The 24,135-nt window shown below is 42.7% G+C and overlaps 2 protein-coding genes across 2 annotated transcripts; both read left to right on the top strand.

The window, feature by feature from the left end:
* The first annotated feature begins 125 nt into the window (after positions 1 to 125).
* Positions 126 to 4,980, top strand: LOC118940978 (mucin-5AC-like). Its single transcript, XM_036951050.1, has 3 exons — positions 126 to 3,228; positions 3,606 to 3,722; positions 4,824 to 4,980. Exons 1-3 carry the CDS (start codon positions 353 to 355, stop codon positions 4,978 to 4,980), a joined length of 3,150 nt encoding a protein of 1,049 aa, XP_036806945.1. The 5' UTR covers positions 126 to 352.
* A 1,328-nt stretch (positions 4,981 to 6,308) lies between these two features.
* On the top strand, positions 6,309 to 12,732 carry LOC110496335 (mucin-5AC). Its single transcript, XM_021572158.2, has 7 exons — positions 6,309 to 10,392; positions 10,531 to 10,697; positions 11,023 to 11,162; positions 11,348 to 11,409; positions 11,664 to 11,764; positions 11,929 to 12,095; positions 12,237 to 12,732. The coding sequence occupies exons 1-7, from the start codon at positions 6,344 to 6,346 to the stop codon at positions 12,330 to 12,332; spliced, it is 4,782 nt and encodes a 1,593-aa protein (XP_021427833.2). The 5' UTR covers positions 6,309 to 6,343; the 3' UTR covers positions 12,333 to 12,732.
* The last annotated feature ends 11,403 nt before the right edge of the window (positions 12,733 to 24,135 follow it).

Below are 24,135 nucleotides of genomic sequence, written 5' to 3'. Positions count from 1 at the left end.
CACAATTGCAACTTCAACTGCAGCATCACCTACAACAACAACTGCAGATGCTTCCACAACCACAGGTGCAACACTTACTCCATCAATCTCAACTGCAAGTCCTACTACCATTTTGACTCCTAAGACAATCACAATTGAAGCTCCTACAGAAATCACAACTGTAGCTCTTATACCCCCCACAATTGCAACTTCAACTACAACTGTAGCATCACCTACAACAGCAACTGCAGATGCTTCCACCACCACAAGTGCAGCTCCTACTACATCAATCCCAACTGCAGGTCCAACTACCATTTTGACTACTAAGACAATCACAACTGAATCTCCTACAGAAATCACAACTGAAGCTCTTATGACCCCCACAATTGCAGCTTCTACTTCAACAACTGTTGCTCCCACGACAACAACTGCAGCAGCTCCTATAACAACAACTGTAGCTGCTTCCATAAACGCAACAGCAGCATCTACTACGTCAATCACAACTGCAGGTCCTACTAACATTTTAACTCCAACGACAAGCACAACTGAGGCTCCTATAGACATCACTACTGTAGCTCCTTTGAACCCCACAATTGCAACTTCTTCTTCAACAACTGTAGCTCCAACGATCACTACAACTGCAGAAGCTCCTACATTTACTACTGCATCCCCTAATGCAACCACAACAGAAGCTCCTTCTACAACAACTGTAGCGCCAATGACTTTAGGAACAACAGTCCCAACGGCAGCTAATTCCTCAACTGTAGCTCCTTCAATTCCAATCCCAACTGCAGCTCCTACAACAACAACTCTTGCTCCTACGAACTCTACAACTTCAGCACACACTACTTTATTCACAACTGCAGGTCCTACTACCATTTTACCTCCTTCGACAACCACAACAACATCCACTACAACAACTGTTGCTCCTTCAATGTCAATCTCAACTGCAGGTCCTACTACCAATTTAACTCCAACGACAACCACAACTGAAGCTCTTACAGACATCACAACTGTAGCTCCTATGCCCCCCACAATTGCAACTTCAACTGCAGCATCACCTACAACAACAACTGCAGATGCTTCCACAACCACAGGTGCAGCACTTACTACATCAATCTCAACTGCAGGGCCTACTACCATTGTGACTCCTAAGACAATCACAACTGAAGTTCCTACAGAAATCACAACTGTAGCTCTTATACCCCCCACAATTGCAACTTCAACTACAACTGTAGCATCACCTACAACAACAACTGCAGATGCTTCCACCACCACAAGTGCAGCACCTACTACATCAATCCCAACTGCAGGTCCTACTACCATTTTGACTACTAAGACAATCACAACTGAATATCCTACAGAAATCACAACTGAAGCTCTTATGACCCCCACAATTGCAGCTTCTACTTCAACAACTGTTGCTCCCACGACAACAACTGCAGCAGCTCCTATAACAACAACTGTAGCTGCTTCCATAAACGCAACAACAGCACCTACTACGTCAATCACAACTGCAGGTCCTACTAACATTTTAACTCCAACGACAAGCACAACTGAGGCTCCTATAGACATCACTACTGTAGCTCCTTTGAACCCCACAATTGCAACTTCTTCTTCAACAACTGTAGCTCCAACGATCACTACAACTGCAGAAGCTCCTACAACAACAACTGTAGCTGCTTCTACATTTACTACTGCATCCCCTACTGCAACCACAACAGAAGCTCCTTCTACAACAACTGTAGCACCAATGACTTTAGGAACAACAGTCCCAACGACAACTGCAGCTAATTCCTCAACTGTAGCTCCTTCAATGCCCATCCCAACTGCAGCTCCTACAACAACAACTCTTGCTCATTCGACCTCTACAACTTCAGCACCCACTACTTTATTCACAACTGCAGGTCCTACTACCATTTTACCTTCTTCGGCAACCACAACAACATCCACTACAACAACTGTTGATCCTTCAATGTCAATCTCAACTGCAGGTCCTACTACCAATTTAACTCCAACGACAACCACAACTGAAGCTCTTACAGACATCACAACTGTAGCTCCTATGCCCACCACAATTGCAACTTCAACTGCAGCATCACCTACAACAACAACTGCAGATGCTTCCACAACCACAGGTGCAACACTTACTACATCCATCTCAACTGCAGGTCCTACTACCATTTTGACTCCTAAGACAATCACAACTGAAGCTCCTACAGAAATCACCACTGTAGCTCTTATACCCCCCACAATTGCAACTTCAACTGTAGCATCACCTACAACAACAACTGCAGATGCTTCCACCACCACAAGTGCAGCACCTACTACATCAATCCCAACTGCAGGTCCAACTACCATTTTGACTACTAAGACAATCACAACTGAATCTCCTACAGAAATCACAACTGAAGCTCTTATGACCCCCACAATTGCAGCTTCTACTTCAACAACTGTTGCTCCCACGACAACAACTGCAGCAGCTCCTATAACAACAACTGTAGCTGCTTCCATAAACGCAACAGCAGCAACTACTACGTCAATCACAACTGCAGGTCCTACTAACATTTTAACTCCAACGACAAGCACAACTGAGGCTCCTATAGACATCACTACTGTAGCTCCTTTGAACCCCACAATTGCAACTTCTTCTTCAACAACTGTAGCTCCAACGATCACTACAACTGCAGAAGCTCCTACATTTACTACTGAATCCCCTAATGCAACCACAACAGAAGCTCCTTCTACAACAACTGTAGCACCAATGACTTTAGGAACAACAGTCCCAACGGCTTCTAATTCCTCAACTGTAGCTCCTTCAATGCCAATCCCAACTGCAGCTCATACAACAACAACTCTTGCTCCTACGAACTCTACAACTTCAGCACACACTACTTTATTCACAACTGCAGGTCCTACTACCATTTTACCTCCTTCGACAACCACAACAACATCCACTACAACAACTGTTGCTCCTTCAATGTCAATCTCAACTGCAGGTCCTACTACCAATTTAACTCCAACTACAACCACAACTGAAGCTCTTACAGACATCACAACTGTAGCTCCTATGCCCCCCACAATTGCAACTTCAACTGCAGCATCACCTACAACAACAACTGCAGATGCTTCCACAACCGAAGGTGCAGCACCTACTACATCAATCATAACTGCAGGTCCTACTACCATTTTGACTACTAAGACAATCACAACTGAATCTCCTACAAAAATCACAACTGTAGCTCCTATGCCCCCCACAATTGCAACTTCAACTGCAGCATCACCTACAACAACAACTGCAGATGCTTCCACAACCACAGGTGCAGCACTTACTGCATCAATCTCAACTGCAGGTCCTACTACCATTTTGACTCCTAAGACAATCACAACTGAAGCTCCCACAGAAATCACAACTGTAGCTCTTATACCCCCCACAATTGCAACTTCAACTACAACTGTAGCATCACCTACAACAACAACTGCAGATGTTTCCACCACCACAAGTGCAGCAACTACTACATCAATCCCAACTGCAGGCCCTACTACCATTTTGACTACTAAGACAATCACAACTGAATCTCCCACAGAAATCACAACTGAAGCTCTTATGACCCCCACAATTGCAGCTTCTACTTCAACAACTGTTGCTCCCACGACCACAACTGCAGCAGCTCCTATAACAACAACTGTAGCTGCTTCCATAAACGCAACAGCAGCAACTACTACGTCAATCACAACTGCAGGTCCTACAAACATTTTACCTACAACGACAAGCACAACTGAGGCTCCTATAGACATCACTACTGTAGCTCCTTTGAACCCCACAATTGCAACTTCTTCTTCAACAACTGTAGCTCCAACGATCAATTCAACTGCACAAGCTCCTACAACAACAACTGTAGCTGCTTCTACATTTACTACTGCATCCCCTACTGCAACCACAACAGAAGCTCCTTCTACAACAACTGTAGCACCAATGACTTTAGGAACAACAGTCCCAACGACAACTGCAGCTAATTCCTCAACTGTAGCTCCTTCAATGCCAATCCCAACTGCAGCTCCTACAACAACAACTCTTGCTCATTCGACCTCTACAACTTCAGCACCCACTACTTTATTCACAACTGCAGGGCCTACTACCATTTTACCTCCTTCGACAACCACAACAACATCCACTACAACAACTGTAGCTCCTTCAATGTCAATCTCAACTGCAGGTCCTACTACCAATTTAACTCCAACGACAACCACAACTGAAGCTCTTACAGACATCACAACTGTAGCTCCTATGCCCCCCACAATTGCAACTTCAACTGCAGCATCACCTACAACAACAACTGCAGATGCTTCCACCACCCCAAGTGCAGCACCTACTACATCAATCCCAACTGCAGGTCCTACTACCATTTTGACTACTAAGACAATCACAACTGAATCTCCTACAGAAATCACAACTGTAGCTCCTATGCCCCCCACAATTGCAACTTCAACTGCAGCATCACCTACAACAACAACTGCAGATGCTTCCACAACCACAGGTGCAGCACTTACTACATCAATCTCAACTGCAGGTCCTACTACCATTCTGACTCCTAAGACAATCACAACTGAAGCTCCCACAGAAATCACAACTGTAGCTCTTATACTCCCCACAATTGCAACTTCAACTACAACTGTAGCATCACCTACAACAACAACTGCAGATGCTTCCACCACCACAAGTGCAGCACCTACTACATCAATCCCAACTGCAGGCCCTACTACCATTTTGACTACTAAGACAATCACAACTGAATCTCCCACAGAAATCACAACTGAAGCTCTTATGACCCCCACAATTGCAGCTTCTACTTCAACAACTGTTGCTCCCACGACCACAACTGCAGCAGCTCCTATAACAACAACTGTAGCTGCTTCCATAAACGCAACAGCAGCAACTACTACGTCAATCACAACTGCAGGTCCTACAAACATTTTACCTACAACGACAAGCACAACTGAGGCTCCTATAGACATCACTACTGTAGCTCCTTTGAACCCCACAATTGCAACTTCGTCTTCAACAACTGTAGCTCCAACGATCACTACAACTACAGAAGCTCCTACAACAACAACTGTAGCTGCTTCTACATTTACTACTGCATCCCCTACTGCAACCACAACAGAAGCTCCTTCTACAACAACTGTAGCACCAATGACTTTAGGAACAACAGTCCCAACGACAACTGCAGCTAATTCCTCAACTGTAGCTCCTTCAATGCCAATCACAACTGCTGGTCCTACAGAAATCACAACTGTAGCTCTTATGACCTCCACAATTGCAGTTGCTACTTCAGCAAATGTAGCTACCACGACCACTACAACGGCAGAAACCCCTACAACAACAACTGTAGCTGCTTCCACAACCACTAATGCATCCCCTACTGCAACCACAACTGAAGCTCTCTCTACAAAAACTGTAGCACCAACGACATCAGCAACAACAGTCCCTACGACAACTGCAGCTAATACCTCAACTGTAGCTCATTCAATGCCAATCACAACTGCAGCTCCTACAACAACAACTCTTGCTGCTATAACTTCTACAACTTCAGAACCCACTACGTCATTCAAAACTGCAGGTCCTACTACCATTTCACCCCCTTCAACAGCCACAACTGTATCACCTACGACAACCACAGCAACATCCAATAGAACAACTGTAGCTCCTACAATGTCAATCTCAACTGCAGATCCTACTACCAATTTAACTCCAATGACAACCACAACTGAAGCTCCTACAGACATCACAACTGTAGCTCCTATGCACCCCACAATTGCAACTTCAACTACAACTGTAGCATCACCTACAACAACAACTGCAGATGCTTCCACAACCACAAGTGCAGCACCTACTACATCAATCCCAACTGCAGGTCCTACTACCATTTTGACCCCTGAGACAATCACAACTGAAGCTCCTACAGAAATCACAACTGTAGCTCTTATGACCCCCACAATTGCAGCTTCTACTTCAACAACTGTTGCTCCCACGACCACAACTGCAGCACCAATGACTTTAGGAACAACAGTCCCAACGACAACTGCAGCTAATTCCTCAACTGTAGCTCCTTCAATGCCAATCCCAACTGCAGCTCCTACAACAAAAACTCTTGCCCATTCGACCTCTACAACTTCAGCACCCACTACTTTATTCACAACTGCAGGTCCTACTACCATTTTACCTCCTTCGACAACCACAACAACATCCACTACAACAACTGTAGCGCCTTCAATGTCAATCTCAACTGCAGGTCCTACTACCAATTTAACTCCAACGACAACCACAACTGAAGAACTTACAGACATCACAACTGTAGCTCCTATGCCCCCCACAATTGCAACTTCAACTGTAGCATCACCTACAACAACAACTGCAGATGCTTCCACAACCACAGGTGCAGCACCTACTACGTCAATCACAACTGGAGGTCCTACTAACATTTTACCTACAACGACAAGCACAACTGAGGCTCCTTCAGACGTCACTACTGTAGCTCCTTTGAACCCCACAATTGCAGCTTCTTCTTCAACAACTGTAGCTCCCACGATCACTACAACTGCAGAAGCTCCTACAACAACAACTGTAGCTGCTTCTACATTTACTATTTCATCCCCTACTACAACCACAACAGAAGCTCCTTCTACAACAACTGTAGCACCAATGACTTTAGGAACAACAGTCCCAACAACAACTGCAGCTAATTCCTCAACTGTAGCTCCTTCAATGCCAATACCAACTGCAGCTCCTACAACAACAACTCTTGCTCATTCGACCTCTACAACTTCAGCACCCACTACTTTATTCACAACTGCAGGTCCTACTACCATTTTACCTCCTTCGACAACCACAACAACATCCACTACAACAACTGTTGCTCCTTCAATGTCAATCTCAACTGCAGGTCCTACTACCAATTTAACTCCAACGACAACCACAACTGAAGCTCTTACAGACATCACAACTGTAGCTCCTATGCCCCCCACAATTGCAACTTCAACTGCAGCATCACCTACAACAACAACTGCAGATGCTTCCACAACCACAGGTGCAGCACTTACTACATCAATCTCAACTGCAGGTCCTACTACCATTTTGACTCCTGAGACAATCACAACTGAAGCTCCTACAGAAATCACAACTGTAGCTCTTATACTCCCCACAATTGCAACTTCAACTACAACTGTAGCATCACCTACAACAACAACTGCAGATGCTTCCACCACCACAAGTGCAGCACCTACTACATCAATCCCAACTGCAGGTACTACTACCATTTTGACTACTAAGACAATCACAACTGAATCTCCTACAGAAATCACAACTGTAGCTCTTATGACCCCCACAATTGCAGCTTCTACTTCAACAACTGTTGCTCCCACGACAACAACTGCAGCAGCTCCTATAACAACAACTGTAGCTGCTTCCATAAACGCAACAGCAGCACCTACTACGTCAATCACAACTGCAGGTCCTACTAACATTTTAACTCCAACGACAAGCACAACTGAGGCTCCTATAGACATCACTACTGTAGCTCCTATGCCCCCCACAATTGCAACTTCAACTACAACTGTAGCATCACCTACAACAACAACTGCAGATGCTTCCACCACCACAAGTGCAGCACCTACTACATCAATCCCAACTGCAGGTCCTACTACCATTTTGACTACTAAGGCAATCACAACTGAATCTCCTATAGACATCACTACTGTAGCTCCTTTGAACCCCACAATTGCAGCTTCTACTTCAACAACTGTTGCTCCCACGACCACAACTGCAGCAGCTCCTATAACAACAACTGTAGCTGCTTCCATAAACGCAACAGCAGCATCTACTACGTCAATCACAACTGCAGGTCCTACTAACATTTTAACTCCAACGACAAGCACAACTGAGGCTCCTATAGACATCACTACTGTAGCTCCTTTGAACCCCACAATTGCAACTTCTTCTTCAACAACTGTAGCTCCAACGATCACTACAACTGCAGAAGCTCCTACAACAACAACTGTAGCTGCTTCTACATTTACTACTGCATCCCCTACTGCAACCACAACAGAAGCTCCTTCTACAACAACTGTAGCACCAATGACTTTAGGAACAACAGTCCCAACGACAACTGCAGCTAATTCCTCAACTGTAGCTCCTTCAATGCCAATCCCAACTGCAGCTCCTACAACAACAACTCTTGCTCATTCGACCTCTACAACTTCAGCACCCACTACTTTATTCACAACTGCAGGTCCTACTACCATTTTACCTCCTTCGACAACCACAACAACATCCACTACAACAACTGTAGCTCATTCAATGCCAATCCCAACTGCAGCTCCTACAACAACAACTCTTGCTCCTACAACATCTACAACTTCAGCACCCACTACGTCATTCACAACAGCAGGTCCTACTACCATTTTGCCTCCTTCGACAACCACAACTGTATCACCTACGACAACCACAACAACATCCACTACAACAACTGTAGCTCCTACAATGTCAATCTCAACTGCAGGTCCTACCATCAATCTAACTCCAACGACAACCACAACTGAAGCTCCTACAGACATCACAACTGTAGCTCCTATGCCCCCCACAATTGCAACTTCAACTACAACTGTAGCATCACCTACAACAACAACTGCAGACGCTTCCACAACCATAGGTGCAGCACCTACTACATCAATCACAACTGCAGGTCCTACTAACATTTTAACTCCAACGACAAGCACAACTGGGGCTCCTATAGACATCACTACTGTAGCTCCTTTGAACCCCACAATTGCAACTTCTTCTTCAACAACTGTTGCTCCCACGACAACAACTGCAGCAGCTCCTATAACAACAACTGTAGCTGCTTCCATAAACGCAACAGCAGCATCTACTACGTCAATCACAACTGCAGGTCCTACTAACATTTTAACTCCAACGACAAGCACAACTGGGGCTCCTATAGACATCACTACTGTAGCTCCTTTGAACCCCACAATTGCAACTTCTTCTTCAACAACTGTAGCTCCAACGATCACTACAACTGCAGAAGCTCCTACAACAACAACTGTAGCTGCTTCTACATTTACTACTGCATCCCCTACTGCAACCACAACAGAAGCTCCTTCTACAACAACTGTAGCACCAATGACTTTAGGAACAACAGTCCCAACGACAACTGCAGCTAATTCCTCAACTGTAGCTCCTTCAATGCCAATCCCAACTGCAGCTCCTACAACAACAACTCTTGCTCATTCGACCTCTACAACTTCAGCACCCACTACTTTATTCACAACTGCAGGTCCTACTACCATTTTACCTCCTTCGACAACCACAACAACATCCACTACAACAACTGTAGCTCCTTCAATGCCAATCCCAACTGCAGCTCCTACAACAACAACTCTTGCTCCTACAACATCTACAACTTCAGCACCCACTACGTCATTCACAACAGCAGGTCCTACTACCATTTTGCCTCCTTCGACAACCACAACTGTATCACCTACGACAACCACAACAACATCCACTACAACAACTGTAGCTCCTACAATGTCAATCTCAACTGCAGGTCCTACCATCAATCTAACTCCAACGACAACCACAACTGAAGCTCCTACAGACATCACAAGTGTAGCTCCTATGCCCCCCACAATTGCAACTAAAACTACAACTGTAGCATCACCTACAACAACAACTGCAGACGCTTCCACAACCATAGGTGCAGCACCTACTACATCAATCACAACTGCAGGTCCTACTACCATTTTGACTACTAAGACAATCACAACTGAAGCTCCTACAGAAATCACAACTGGAGCTCTTATGACCCCCACAATGACCCCCACAATTGCAGCTTCTACTTCAACAACTGTTGCTCCCACGACCACAACTGCAGCAGCTCCTATAACAACAATTGTAGCTGCTTCCACAAACAAAACAGCAGCACCTACTACGTCAATCACAACTGCAGGTCCTACTAACATTTTACCTCCTTCGACAACCACAACTGTATCGCCTACGACAACCACAACAACATCCACTTCAACAACTGTAGCTCCAACAATGTCAATTTCAACTGCAGGTCCTACTACCATTTTACCTCCTACGACAACCACAACCGAAGCTAATACAGAAATCACAACTGTAGCTCCTACAACACCAATCACAACTGCAGGTCCTAAAACCATATTAATGACAACCGCCACTGCAACTTCTATTACAACTACAAATGCAGGTCCTTCAACCTCCACAACTGCAGCGCCTATTACAACTAGAACAGCAGCTCCTACAAGTGCAACCACAATTGCACTTCCTACCTCGACAACCACAACTGCAACATTTACTTCAACTTCTACGGCTTCAGTGGCATCAACTAGGTAAGCAAAATCATTTAATATATATTTATTGTCAATCAAGGAAGCCTTGCAACAAAGACAAATGTATCTCTGCCATTAACCACAAATGCTTTCATAAAAGTATACAAAATGTCCAAATGTATTATCAATTTCTCTCAGATTTGGCACAGTGGTGGTTTTTGTAAGACTAGAGTTCCAGCTCAACACAGCAGTCCCCAGTAAGGATGTCGTCCTTGGTGCCGTCGACAAGAAACTGTCTACACAATTCAGGACCTTCAAAATTCAAAGAAACACTAAAGCCACCCTCCAGAATGCAACTTATATCAGTGAGTTGAACAAATTCGGCTTATATCATGAAGTATGATTTTAAAAACGTTGAAAAACAGATTTCCTCCTAAAATTCAAGATAATTAAGTCTGCTTAGAATAATTGTTTATTAATAAGTAAACAATTAACTGCTACCACTTTCTAAATACTTCTTAAATGTGACTTTTCCACACAGAATCAGCTTTGTTGAAACTCATAAATTCTAACAGGTCATTTTGTCTGCTGCTATAGTAAATTGTAAATGAGAATGTGCTCTTAATTGATTTGCCTAGTTAACTAAAGGTTAAATAAAATAAATATAGTGATGTTTTTTTGTGCTCACAGAACTTTCAGGTACTTCATTTGCTGTTGATCTTGGTTTCAAAATAACCAATGTATCCATGGAGGAGAGACTGCTTCAAAGTGCTAGAGTCACTTTCACCGATGATACCTACAGCCAGATACAGGATTCAATTAACAGCCTAGTAAGATACTTTTTCGTACTAGATTACTCAATCTAGGATATTGTACTGTAAAGTTGATCAACAGAATTCAACAGGAATGTTTAAGGGCCATATTGGCCATAATACATAACCATCCATAACCAGCCATGGTCCTGTCAGATCATCTTAATTAATAATTCATAACTTAATTTTATGTCTCCTTTTAGCTGCATGATATTCTCAGTGAACCAAACGGCAAACAATTTGACTTTCCCAAAGCCAAATTTAGGTGAGTACAACTTCAAGCCCTCCCAAAACAACCCAGTTTTCTTAACTGCACTCTTTAGAATGTCTGCTGATTTCATACAGCTGCTGTCTGTACGGCTAAACAGGATGGAGGGAGCATGTGTTGTATATGTTCCAGTTGTGGATCAGTACTACATATGATTTATATGATCTGATATAAGGATTATTTCCATGAATAGGTCTTGTTCACACATTCCACAGTTCAACTCTCACAGGAAACCATTTTTATCTTTACAGTGTTGTTGGCAATCAAATCAGGGCAAACGTGACGTATGTATACAAAGAGAAAGACGTCAACCTCCCTAGTGCCTTTCTAGGGGATGTTTTAAAAGTCTCAGGTACGCTGATTTTGTTGTCATTGGTCATGATTGCTATGCTTTTTTGATGCCAGTGAGTCATCAAACTGCATGTAACAACTTGTGTGTAACACTCAAATGTGAAAACAATTTCATATATCACAAGTTTATAATACCCTCTAAATATTGTTCACTTTGTATTCTAGGACCAACAACCACTGTTGCACCAACAACAACTACCTCACCACCTACTACCCTTTTGCTGACCACTCCTTTCAGTACAAGTGACAGAGGTTTTCCTGGCTGGGCTCTGGCTATTATCATCCCCTGTGGCATCGCTATCATTCTGGTACCCCTGTGGATCCTGCTATGTGTACGTATAGGCTTGTGTTCACTTGTGTACTGTGTATACTATTTACATATTTTACAGAGTATTTAATAAAACAAATATGCTAAATCTCTGCAATGATTTGATTTTACATGTGAATCATACTTCTCCATCCTTGTTTTGCAGTGCATGCTATGTGGCGGCTGTGCAGCTTTAAGGAGACGCTGGCAACAACACAGAGCTTACAACGTACAGTACACCACAAGAAACGGCATCTTCTGAGGTGACAAGACTATCAAAATAACAGCCAATCATCTATGTCTGCTCATCATCACAACAAATAATATATTTTTCATGTAATCCATACACCATTACTTTTGAGAAGATCAAACACGGACTTGCTTATATTTTTATAACAAAATTGCATTGTTCTTGATAGGGTTAATAGGTCACGTGTTTCCATAATGTACTACTTTTTAATATTATATAGTATTTCTCATTTTAGTCAAAGCTACAGCTGAGCTGGTATATTATGCATTTATGTAATTTAATCATTTATATACACAGAAATATTATTTTAGATTTTTGTCATTTCCTCTGCTGATTTAAGCTATTAACTCACTATATTTGAAAGTCTGCAATACAGCACTTGTTTCTTTATCATACAATTTAACACATGTAATAAAAGCCTTTCAAATCAACATTAACTGGAGAAATAATGTCTGCAGAAATCCTCTTAGAATTATTTAAACATGCTATAACGCAACAATTGTTAACACTTTGCTCTACGGGGTAAGTTATTCATAACACCTTTAAGAGTTTTAATTTGAAATCGCCTCATGAATGATGTTGAATAAATGGATTACGGTTGTTATGAATAATCCTTCAAAATTCACAAAGGTCTCATGATTGGCTTCATAAAGGTGTTATGAAGGCCTTATCTGTATACGCTCCTATAGTAAATTGTTAACCAACAATTTAGCGGCAATTTAGATATCTTCAGAGTTTTTGAAGAATTACACCATAGAAAAATAGAAAAAAATAAGGTGAAAGCGACACAAGTGAAAGCAGAGTTCAGGTTATCAAAAATGCTGAATTAGCAGTTGGTGATGATGGCCAGGTAAACAAACCCAATGCATGTATAACGGTCTCCTTGTCCATAGACAGCTTACAGGGAACCAAATACAATTCAGCAATTGCAAGTGACGTTGAAAGACTGTTTACAAACATACATGACAGTGAAATTGAGACCTTGTCTTGCCATTAAGAAGTACTTTATTTCATTAAAAAGGCCCAGTGCAGACATTCTCAATATCAAATCATTTCTGGGTAACAAATATCTATTTGAATGGCCCTCTAACTGGTAATTACTAGTGGGAAACTCGTCTATCTTCCTTGAACTCCAAGTGGGAGGTGGAAACTAATTGTGAAGTTGTAAATACCTGTTGGATGCATTCACCTGAACTCGTTGAGTTCAGACGGGTTTGTTTACCCGTTTGGATAAGGGCCAACAAGCTGTGTCAACCATAAAAGTACAGCTATCAGGCTTGTAACGGCAGGGTAGCCTAGTGGTTAGAGCATTGGACTGGTAACCGGAAGGTTGCAAGTTCAAATCCCCGAGCTGTAAATAACATAAAACAGGTAAAACAGATCAGGGTGTGACAGTACCTGGGCACATAACCGGTTGATCGGCAATGAGGGCTGGGTCCAGGACGTCTCTAGCGGGGACCCAGCACCTCTCCTCCAGGCCGTAACCCTCCCAGTCCACCAGGTACTGGAAACCCCTGCCCCGTGGTCGAACACTCAGGGAGGTGTCTCACTGTGTATGCCGGATGACCATCAATGACACGGGGAAGAGGGCTTGGAAACAGAAGACAAAGGGCTGTGAGACACGGGCTTAATCCTAGATACATGGAAAGTGGGGTGAATACGGAGGGTACGTGGTAACAAAAGATGAACAGCAGTGGGGCTAATAACTCTAGATGGGGAACGGGCCGATGAACCGGGGGGAAAGTTTACAGGACTCCCTGGAGAGGCAGGGAAAAAAATACATAGTTATCTGATTGTGATTAGCTCTTTCTTACCACCTCTGGAGATATATCAGGCACACATTGTGCCTGGATATCTCAAAGGTGTAGATGGATCTGGACAGTGAAACCATTTAAATCATCACTATACCATCCTCTAAAATAATTGACAGGTAGCACAATTGACTGATGGCATCAATATGTATTGATATAAAAAAAAATGAATTATTATTTTGAAAGCTGATCTGTCAAACAATTTACAGACAAGGACAGACCAGGAAATCTGGTCACAATTCAGACACGCACGTCTACAAGTAAATGTTATTGGTTGCATGTCTGATAATACAATCAAAATGTGGACAAGATGTATTCGCTGGGAGTCAGGATGCAGAAGGTGAGTTTAATAATAATAAAAGACAGATAAACAAGACAGGAGAAGCGCACTGAACGAGACAAAACCAACATTGCCTAATGACTGAGGGCAAAATAAAGAGAGAGTATTCAAGGTGATGATGAGGTCCAGGTGTGCATAATGATGGGGAGCAGGTGTGCATAATGATGGGGAGCAGGTGCGTGTAAGGATGGTGCCAAGACCGGTGGTTAGTAGACCGGCGACTTCGAGCACTGGAGCATTGGAGAGGGGGAGCTGGAGTAGGAGTGACAGCTCATGACATGTGGTACGATTAACTTATGACATCAATATATGTCCTAAAATAAATAAATATTATTTTTGAAGTATCTGTCAAATAATTTGCATTAAGGGAGGGACTGGGAAATCTGTTCTCAATGCAGACACAGTGGATGGATGGGAGATCATTTTATTTGTCGCATACACATATTTAGCAGATGTTATTGCAAGTGTAGCAAAATGCTTGTGTTCCTAACTCCAGTAATATCTAACAACTCACAACAATACACACAGATCTAAAAGTAAAATAATGGAATATATAAATATTAGGACGAGCAATGTCGGAGTCCGGAGTATAATATATATATATATATATATATATATATGTGTGATGGGATGTATAGACATTATAGATATGTGGATAGAATACTTTGTATATCTGCAGAATGCATAGGATAGAATAGTGTATATACAGCAATAGTTGAATAGGATGGCATTGACTAGAATACAGTATGAAATTGGTAAAACATTATGTAAACATTATTAAAGTGCCCAGTGATTCCATGTCTATGTCTATGTACATAGGACAGCAGCCTCTAAGGTGCAGGGTTGAGTAACCGGGTGGTAGCCGGCTAGTGACAGTGACTAAGTTCAGGGCAGGGTACTGGGTGGAGGCAAGCTAGACATATATTTTTTTTTTAACTCTGTTTATTAAGTTTTACACACACACACACAGACAAGACAAAGCAATATAAATAATATACTCAACTAGAAAAAAAAAATACAAATAAAAATACAAATAAAAAAATAGCTTTAAAGATACCATACTTTAGACAAGTTAAACACACCAGGCAGAAGGCTACAGAGGTTAAAGGGCAATCTATAGTACAGAGCAAACACCTCACCATTGTTCCTGTAAACAGTCAAGGGATAAGGGTGGAGAAATGCAACCACTCACAGAGAGAGAGTCATGGCCACAGACCAACCATCCACTGGACCAACAAAAAAAGTTTACAATGCTTTAAAATAAAAACAAATAAAAAATATAATGATTATTCATGTAGGCGTGAACAAAATGTAAAATTAACTGGGAAAAACAAGTTCACACAGTCTCTGCCCGGGCAAGATGAACAAGGCATCTGCGGAACACAATCAATAAGCACATGGACCTTAATGCCCCCCCCGCCCCCCCCAGCAAAAACACAGAGAGAAGCTCCTCCAACCCTTAAGTCACAGACTTATTTTAGTATTAATTGGAATGCCATCAGAGGATGGACTGTTTAAAGTAAGACCGGAATGGAGCCCAAGCCTCATCAAACAGTTTGGGGTTCCCACGTGATTTGAATTTTTTCTAGTTTCAGAGAGCACAACACATCCCTCACCCAATATTTATAAGATGGGGGAGCTGCCATCTTCCAGTTCTGTAGTATTAGCCGTGCTAGACATATTTTAACCAAGTGTATATATGACAAATGTTGATCAGATAGTGACTGGATGATGTGAATATAATAAACACTTGCACATTTCAATTCTGAATAAAACAGTATGGCTTTTCTATCCAACATTTTAAAATAAATATTACCAAATACGTTCCACAGAACAAGAGCAACTGAGCGTACAGAATACTAAACTCAGCAAAAAAAGAACGTCCTCTCACTGTCAACTGCGTTTATTTTCAGCAAACTTAACATGTGTAAATATTTGTATGAACTTAACAAGATTCAACAACTGAGACATACACTGAACAAGTTATACAGACATGTGACTAACAGAAATTGAATAATGTGTCCCTGAATAAAGGGGGGATTCAAAATCAAAAGTAACAGTCAGTATCTGGGCTGGCCACCAGCTGCATTAAGTACTGCAGTGCTTCTCCTCCTCATGGGCTGCACCAGATTTGCCAGTTCTTGCTGTGAGATGTTACCCCACTCTTCCACCAAGACACCTGCAAGTTCGAAGACATTTCTGGGGGGGAATGGCCTGAGCCCTCACCTCTGGTCCAACAAGTCCCAGACGTGCTCAATGGGATTGAGATCCGGGCTCTTCGATGGCCATGGCAGAACACTGACATTCCTGTCTTGCAGGAAATCATGCACAGAACGAGCAGTATGGCTGGTGGCATTGTGCTGGAGGGTTAGGTCAGGATGAGCCTGCAGGAAGGGTACCACATGAGGGAGGGGGATGTCTTCCCTGTAACACACAGCGTTGAGATTGCCTGCAATGACAAAAAGCTCAGTACGATGATGCTGTGACACACCGCCCCAGAACATGACTGACCCTCCATCTCCAAATCGATCCCGCTCCATAGTACAGGCCTCGGTGTAAGGCTCATTCCTTTGACGATAAACGTGAATACGACCAATACCCCTGGTGAGACAAAACCGCGACCCGTCAGTGAAGAGCACTTTTTGGTCCAGCGAAGGTGGGTTTGTGCCCATAGGCGACGTTGTTGCCGGTGATGTCTGGTGAGGACCTGCCTTACAACAGGCCTACAAGCCCTCAGTCCAGCTTTTCTCAGCCTATTGAGGACAGTCTGAGCACTGATGGAGGGATTGTGCATTCCTGGTGTAACTCGGGCAGTTGTTGTTGCCATCCTGTACCTGTCCCGCAGGTGTGATGTTCGGATGTACCAATCCTGTGCAGGTGTTGTTACACGTGGTCTGCCACTGCGAGGAAGGTCAGCTGTCCTTCCTGTCTCCCTGTAGGTACTGTCTTAGGTGTCTCACAGTACAGACATTGCAATTTATTGCCTTGGCCACATCTGCAGTCCTCATGCATCCTTGCAGCATGCCTAAGGCACGATCACGCAGATGAACAGGGACCCTGGGCATCTTTCTTTTGGTGTTTTTCAGAGTCAGTAGAAAGGCCTCTAGTGTCCTAAGTTTTCATAACAGTAATTGCATACCATCTCTAAGCTGTTAGTGTCTTAACGACCGTTCCACAGGTGAATGATCATTAATTGTTTATGGTTCATTGAACAAGCATGGGAAACAGTGTTTCAAACCTTTACAATGAAGATTTGTGAAGTCGGCGTTCCAATTCATCCCAAAGGTTTTCGCTGAGGATGAGGTCAGGGCTCTGTGCAGACCTGTCAAATTCTTCCACACCGATCTCGACAAACCATTTCGTCATGAACCTCACTTTGTGCACAGGGGGTATTGTCATGCTGAAACAGAAAAAGCCTTCCCCAAACTGTTGCCACAAAGTTGAAAGCACTGAATCGTCTAGAATGTCATTGTATGCTGTAGTGTTAAGATTTCCCTTCACTGGGGCCCAAACCATGAAAAACAGTCCCAGACCATTACTCCTTCTCCACCAAACTTTACTGTTGGCACTATGCATTGGGTCAGATAGCGTTCTCCTGGCATCCATCAAACCAAGATTCGTCCATTGGATTGCCAGATGGTACAGCGTGATTCATCACTCCAGAGAACGCGTTTCCACTGCTACAGAGTTCAATGGCATTGAGCTTTACACCACTCCAGCTGAGGCTTGGCATTGCGCATGGTGAACAGGCTTGTGTGGCTGCTCGGCCATGGAAACCCATTTCATGAAGCTCCCGACTAACAGTTCTTGTGCTGACGTTGCTTCCAGAGGCAGATTGGAACTAGGAAGTTTTGTAACCGAGGACAGACATTTTTTACGCGTCACACACTTCTGCACTCGGTGGTCCCATTCTGTGAGCTTGTGTGGCCTACCACTTTGTGGCCGAGTTGTTGTTGCCCCTAAGAGTTTCCACTTCACAATAACAACACTTACAGTTGACCGGCGCAGCTCTAGCAGGGCAGAAATTAGATTAACTGACTTGTTGGAAAGGTGGCATCCTATGACGGTGCCATGTTGAAAGTAATTGAGCTCTTTAGCAAGACCATTCTACTGCCAATGGCTGTGTGATAGATTTTATACACCTGTCAGAAACGGGTGTGGCTGAAATAGCTGAATCCACATACTTTTGTATTTACAGTGTATATACAGTGCCTTCGGAAAGTATTCAAACCCCTTGACTTTTTCCACATTTTGATACATTACAGCCTTATTCTAAAATGGATCAAATAAAAATCTCAACAGTCTACACACAATATCTCATAATGATGAAGTGAAAACTAGTTGTAAATGTTATTGCAAATCTCAAAAAGAAATGACAGAAATACCTTACTTACATAAGTACTTAGACCCATTGCTATGAGACTCAGAATTGAGCTCAGGTGCATCCTGTTTCAATTGATCATCCTTGAGATGTTTCTACAACTTGATTGTAGAAGAGAGCCGCACACTCTAGGAGCTCAGATGCAAAAATGTATACCCTGATGAAGACAGCTTGGCTGTCGATACGTTGGTAATTACATTTTTGCATCTGAGCTCCTAGAGTGTGCGGCTCTCTTTTATTTTCAAGTTTTCTACTCTGCTTTTCTTCTAAATTCAATTGATAAAACATGATTTGAAAAGGCACACACCTGTCTATATAAGGTCCCACAGTTGACAGTGCATGTCAGAGCAAAAGCCAAGCCATGACGTCGAGGGAATTGGCCATAGAGCTCAGAGACAGGGTTGTGTCAAGGCACAGATACCAAAACATTTCTATAGCATTGAAGGTCTCCAAGAACACAGTGGCTTCCACCACTCTTAAATGGAAGAGGTTTGGAACCAACAACTTCCTAGAGCTGGCTGGCCGGCCAAACTGTGCAATTGGGGGAGAAGGGCCTTGGTCAGGGAGGTGACCAAGAACCCAATGGTCACTCTAATAGAGCTCCAGAGTTCCTCTGTGGAGATTGAAGAACCTTCCAGAAAGACAATCTCTGCAGCACTCCAAAAATTAGGCCTTTATGGTAGAGTGCCAGACGGAAGCCACTCCTCCGTAAAAGGCACATGACAGCCCACTTGGAGTTTGCCAAAAGTCACCTAAAGACTCTCAGACCATGAGAAACAAGATTCTCTGGTCTGATAAAACCAATATTCAACTCTTTGGCCTGATTGCCAAGCATCACGTCTGGAGGAAACAGCAGCATCATGCTGTGGGGATGTTTTTCAGCGGCAGGGACAGGGTGACTAATCAGGATTGAGGAAAAGATGAACGGAGCAAAGTATAGAGAGAACCTTGCTCCAGAGCAAAGGTTTACCTTCCAACAAGACAACCACCCTAAGCACACAGCAAAGACAACGCAGGAGTGGCTTCGGAAATAGTCTCTGAATGTCCTTTGATTGGCCTACCCAGAGCCCGGACTAGAACCCGATCGAACATCTCTGGAAAGACCTGAAAATAGCTGTGCAGGAATGCTCTACATTCAACCTGACAGAGCTTGAGAGGATCTGCAGAGAAGCATGGGAGAAACTCCCCAAATACAGGTCTGCCAAACTTTTAGCGTCATACCCAAGAAGACTCGAGGCTGTAATTGCTGCCAAATGTGTTTCAACAAAGTACTGAGGAAAGGGTCTGAATATTTATGTAAATGTGATAAAGATTTATTTATTTTTATTAGATAAAATGTCTAAAAAAAACAGTTTTTGCTTTGTCATTATGGGGTAGTGTGTGTAGATTGTTTTTCTTTATTTTTACTATTTTTGTACATTGTAGAATAATAGTGAAGACATCAACAGTATGACATAACACATATGGAATCATGTTGTAACCAAAAAAGTGTTTGTAACGGCTGTCGTGGGAAGAAGGTGAGGACCAAAGCGCAGCGTGGTAAGTGTTCATCTTATTTAATGAAAAAAACTGAACACTGAATAACAAACAACAAAGAAACAATCGAAACAGTTCTGTCTGGTGCAGACACACTAAGACTGAAAATAACCATCCACAAAACACAATGGAAAACAGGCTACCATATGATTCTCAAACAGGGACAACGATTGACAGCTGCCTCTGATTGAGAACCATACCAGGCCAAACACAGAAATAGAAAATCATAGACAAACTAACATAGACAATCCACCCAACTCACGCCCTGACCATACTAAAACAAAAGACAAAACAAAGGAACTAAGGTCAGAACGTGACAGTGTTAGATTCTTTAAAGTAATTACTCTTTGCCTTGATGACATCTTTGCACACTCTTGGCATTCTCTCAACCAGATTCACCTGGACTGCTTTTCCAACAGTCTTTTTCCACATATGCTGAGACCTTGCTGGCTGCTTTTCCTTCATTCTGCGGTCCAAATCATCCCAAACCATCTCAATTGAGGTCGGGTGATTGTGGAGGACAGGTCATCTGATGCAGCACTCCATCACTCTCCTTGGTCAAATAGCCCTTACACTGCCTGGAGGTGTGTTGTCCTGTTGAAAAATAAATTATAGTCCCACTAAGCGCATACCAGATGGGATTGCATATCGCTGCAGAATGCAGTGGTAGCCATGCTGGTTAAGTGTGCCTTGAATTCAAAATAAATCATAGACCGTGTCACCAGCAAAGCTCCCCCACACCCTCACAACTCCTCCTCCATGCTTCACGGTGGGAACGACACATGCAGAGATCATCCGTTCACCTACTCTGCATCTCACAAAGACACAGTGGTGGGAACAAAAAAAATCTTACATTTGGACTCATCAGACCAAAGGACAGATTTCCACCAGTCTAATGTCCATTGCTCATGTTTCTTGGCCCAAGCAAGTCTCTTATTCTTATTGGTGTCTTTTAGTAGTGGTTTCTTTGCAGCAATTTGACCAAGAAGGCCTGATTCATGCAGCCTCCTCTGAACAGTTGATGTTGAGATGTGTCTGTTACTTGAACTCTGTGAATCATTTATTTGGGCTGCAATCTGAGGTGCAATTAACTCTAATGAACATAGCAGAGGTAACTCTGGGTCTTCCTTTCCTGTGGCGGTCCTCATGAGAGCCAGTTCCATCATAGAGTTTGATAGTTTTTGTGACTGTAAGAAACTTTCAAAGTTTTTTAAATGTTCTGGATTGACTGACCTTCATGTCTGAAAGTAATGATGGAATGTCATTTCTCTTTGCCTTTTTGAGCTGTTCTTGCAATAATATGGACTTGGTCTTTTACCAAATAGGTCTATCTTCTGTATACCACCCCTACCTTGTCACAACATAACTGATTGGCTCAAACACGTTAAGAAGGAAAGAAATGCCACAAATTCACTTTTAACAATGCACACCTGTTAATGGAAATGCATTCCAGGTGACTACCTCATGAAACTGGTTGAGAGAATGCCAAGAGTGTGCAAAGCTGTCATCAAGGCAAAGGTTGGCAACTTTGAAGAATCTAAAATCTAAAATATATTTTGACTTATTTAACACTCTCTTACATTCCTTTCACATTTCCACAAACTTCAAAGTGTTTCCTTTCAAATAGTACCAAGAATATGCATATCATTGCTTTAGCGCCTGAGTTACAGGCAGTTAGATTTGGGTATGTCATTCAAGACGAAAATTGAAAAAAAGGAGCGGATCCTTAAGAGGGGACTCATGCACAGATACAGGAAAACCAATAGAAATGTTAAAGGCACATTCCCGGTAAACACTGCATACGACGGCTCAATCGGAAATTGCCTTTCAAAGCTGCAATGCCTATAACCTGCGATCTGATTGAATCCTGGCCTTAAAAATAGTATATATAGGTAAGGATAGAGTAGACCCATGGCTATTCAACATGGGTATTTATTAAGAAAATGTTGCTATTGCTTGACAAACAATATAGACTAGAGCTATATCAAAGTTGGACTCATCAGTCCAAACAATGTATACTAGAGTTTTAATATGGTTCAAACTCTCACGTTGATCTCATTGGTCAGTCCCTGCATCAATGGCTCTGTTTATAAATTGAGTGGCTTTATTGTTCCAGCCTCATCCCACAGCTTTGTAGCAAAACAAGTGGCAGGGCTGTCTGTTTGCTGTTCTTTGAATTACGGATGTACAGCTTTAAGATGTTTGGCAATGAGTGAATGCTCTGGATTTTCAAGTGATTCATACTAACAGTCAGGATTGCATGTCCTGACAACACACCACAAAGGATATCGACAACAATATTCACATATTCTGCATATGCAGAGGTCTCCCTCTGGGATTTGTTATTACTGTATATGTAATTAAGTGTGTACCTGACTCATACAGAGTTTTGCTAACACATTCACCAGAAAGGGCAGTGAACCATGGCATGTAAAACAATGTAAGACAAATATGGGCATTTATCTGCAGACTTCAAAATATTTCAATTGTCCTATCAAGTTTAAAAGGCAGGTATTGTAAAACCAGATTATCAATGTTTTTTGTGTCCTCGCATGCATAAAGTTTTTTTTAAATGACTGTGTATGCACATTTGACCTGTTTCAGGAAACTAGGTGTATGTCACACATCAGTTTCACAGGAGAGGCATTTGAACGTAAACATGTCTTTTTTATAAAAAATATATTTATTTTCATCTGGAACACGTGAACTTTCAGGTGCATTGCCTTATGGCAAGGTGCTCCATCATGCTGGAAAAGGCATTGTTTGTCACCAAACTGTTCCTGGACGGTTGGGATAAGTTGCTCTCGGAGAATGTGTTGGTGACATTCTTTATTCATGGCTGTGTTCTTAGGCAAAATTGTGAGTGAGCCCACTTCCTTGGCTGAGAAGCAACCTCACACATGAATGGTCTCAGGATGCTTTACTGTTGGCATGACACAGGACTGATGGTAGCACTCACCTTGTCTTCTCCGGACAAGCTATTTTCCGGATTCGCCAAGCAATCGGGAAGGGGATTCATCAGAGAAAATGACTTTACCCCAGTCCTCAGCAGTCCAATCCCTGTACCTTTTGCAGAATATCAGTCTGTCCCTGTTTTTCCTGGAGATAAGTGGCTTCTTTGCTGCCCTTCTTGACACCAGGCCATCCTCCAAAAGTCTTTGCCTCACTGTGCGTGCAAATGCACTCACACCTGCCTGCTGCCATTCCTGTGAAAGATCTGTACTGGTGGTGCACCGATCCTGCAGCTGAAACAACTTTAGGAGACGGTTCTGATGCTTGCTGGACTTTCTTGGGCGACCATTCTTCACAACAATTAAACCGCTCTCCTTGAAGTTCTTGATGATCTGATAAATGGTTGGTTTAGGTGCAATCTTACTGGCAGCAATATCCTTGCCTGTGAAGCACTTTTTGTGCACAGCAATGATGACGGCACATGTTTCCTTGCAGGTAACCATGGTTGACAGAGGAAGAACAATGATTCCAAACACCACCCTCCTTTTGAAGCTTCCAGTCTGTTATTTGAACTCAATCAGCATGACAGAGTAATCTCCAGCCTTGTCCTCCTCAACACTCACACCTGTGTTAATGAGAGAATCACTGACATGATGTCAGCTGGTCCTTTTATGGAAGGGCTGAAATGCAGTTTACATGTTTTTTGGGGATTCAGTTACATTGCATGGCAAAGAGGGTCTTTGCAATTAATTGCAATTAATTGCAATTCATCTGATCAGTCTTCATAACATTCTG

The sequence above is a fragment of the Oncorhynchus mykiss genome, chromosome 18, assembly GCF_013265735.2.
Source record: "Oncorhynchus mykiss isolate Arlee chromosome 18, USDA_OmykA_1.1, whole genome shotgun sequence".
NCBI lineage: Eukaryota > Metazoa > Chordata > Actinopteri > Salmoniformes > Salmonidae > Oncorhynchus > Oncorhynchus mykiss.
The sequence above is the reverse complement of the archived record's forward strand: the minus strand, read 5'-3'. Positions and strand labels throughout refer to the sequence as shown.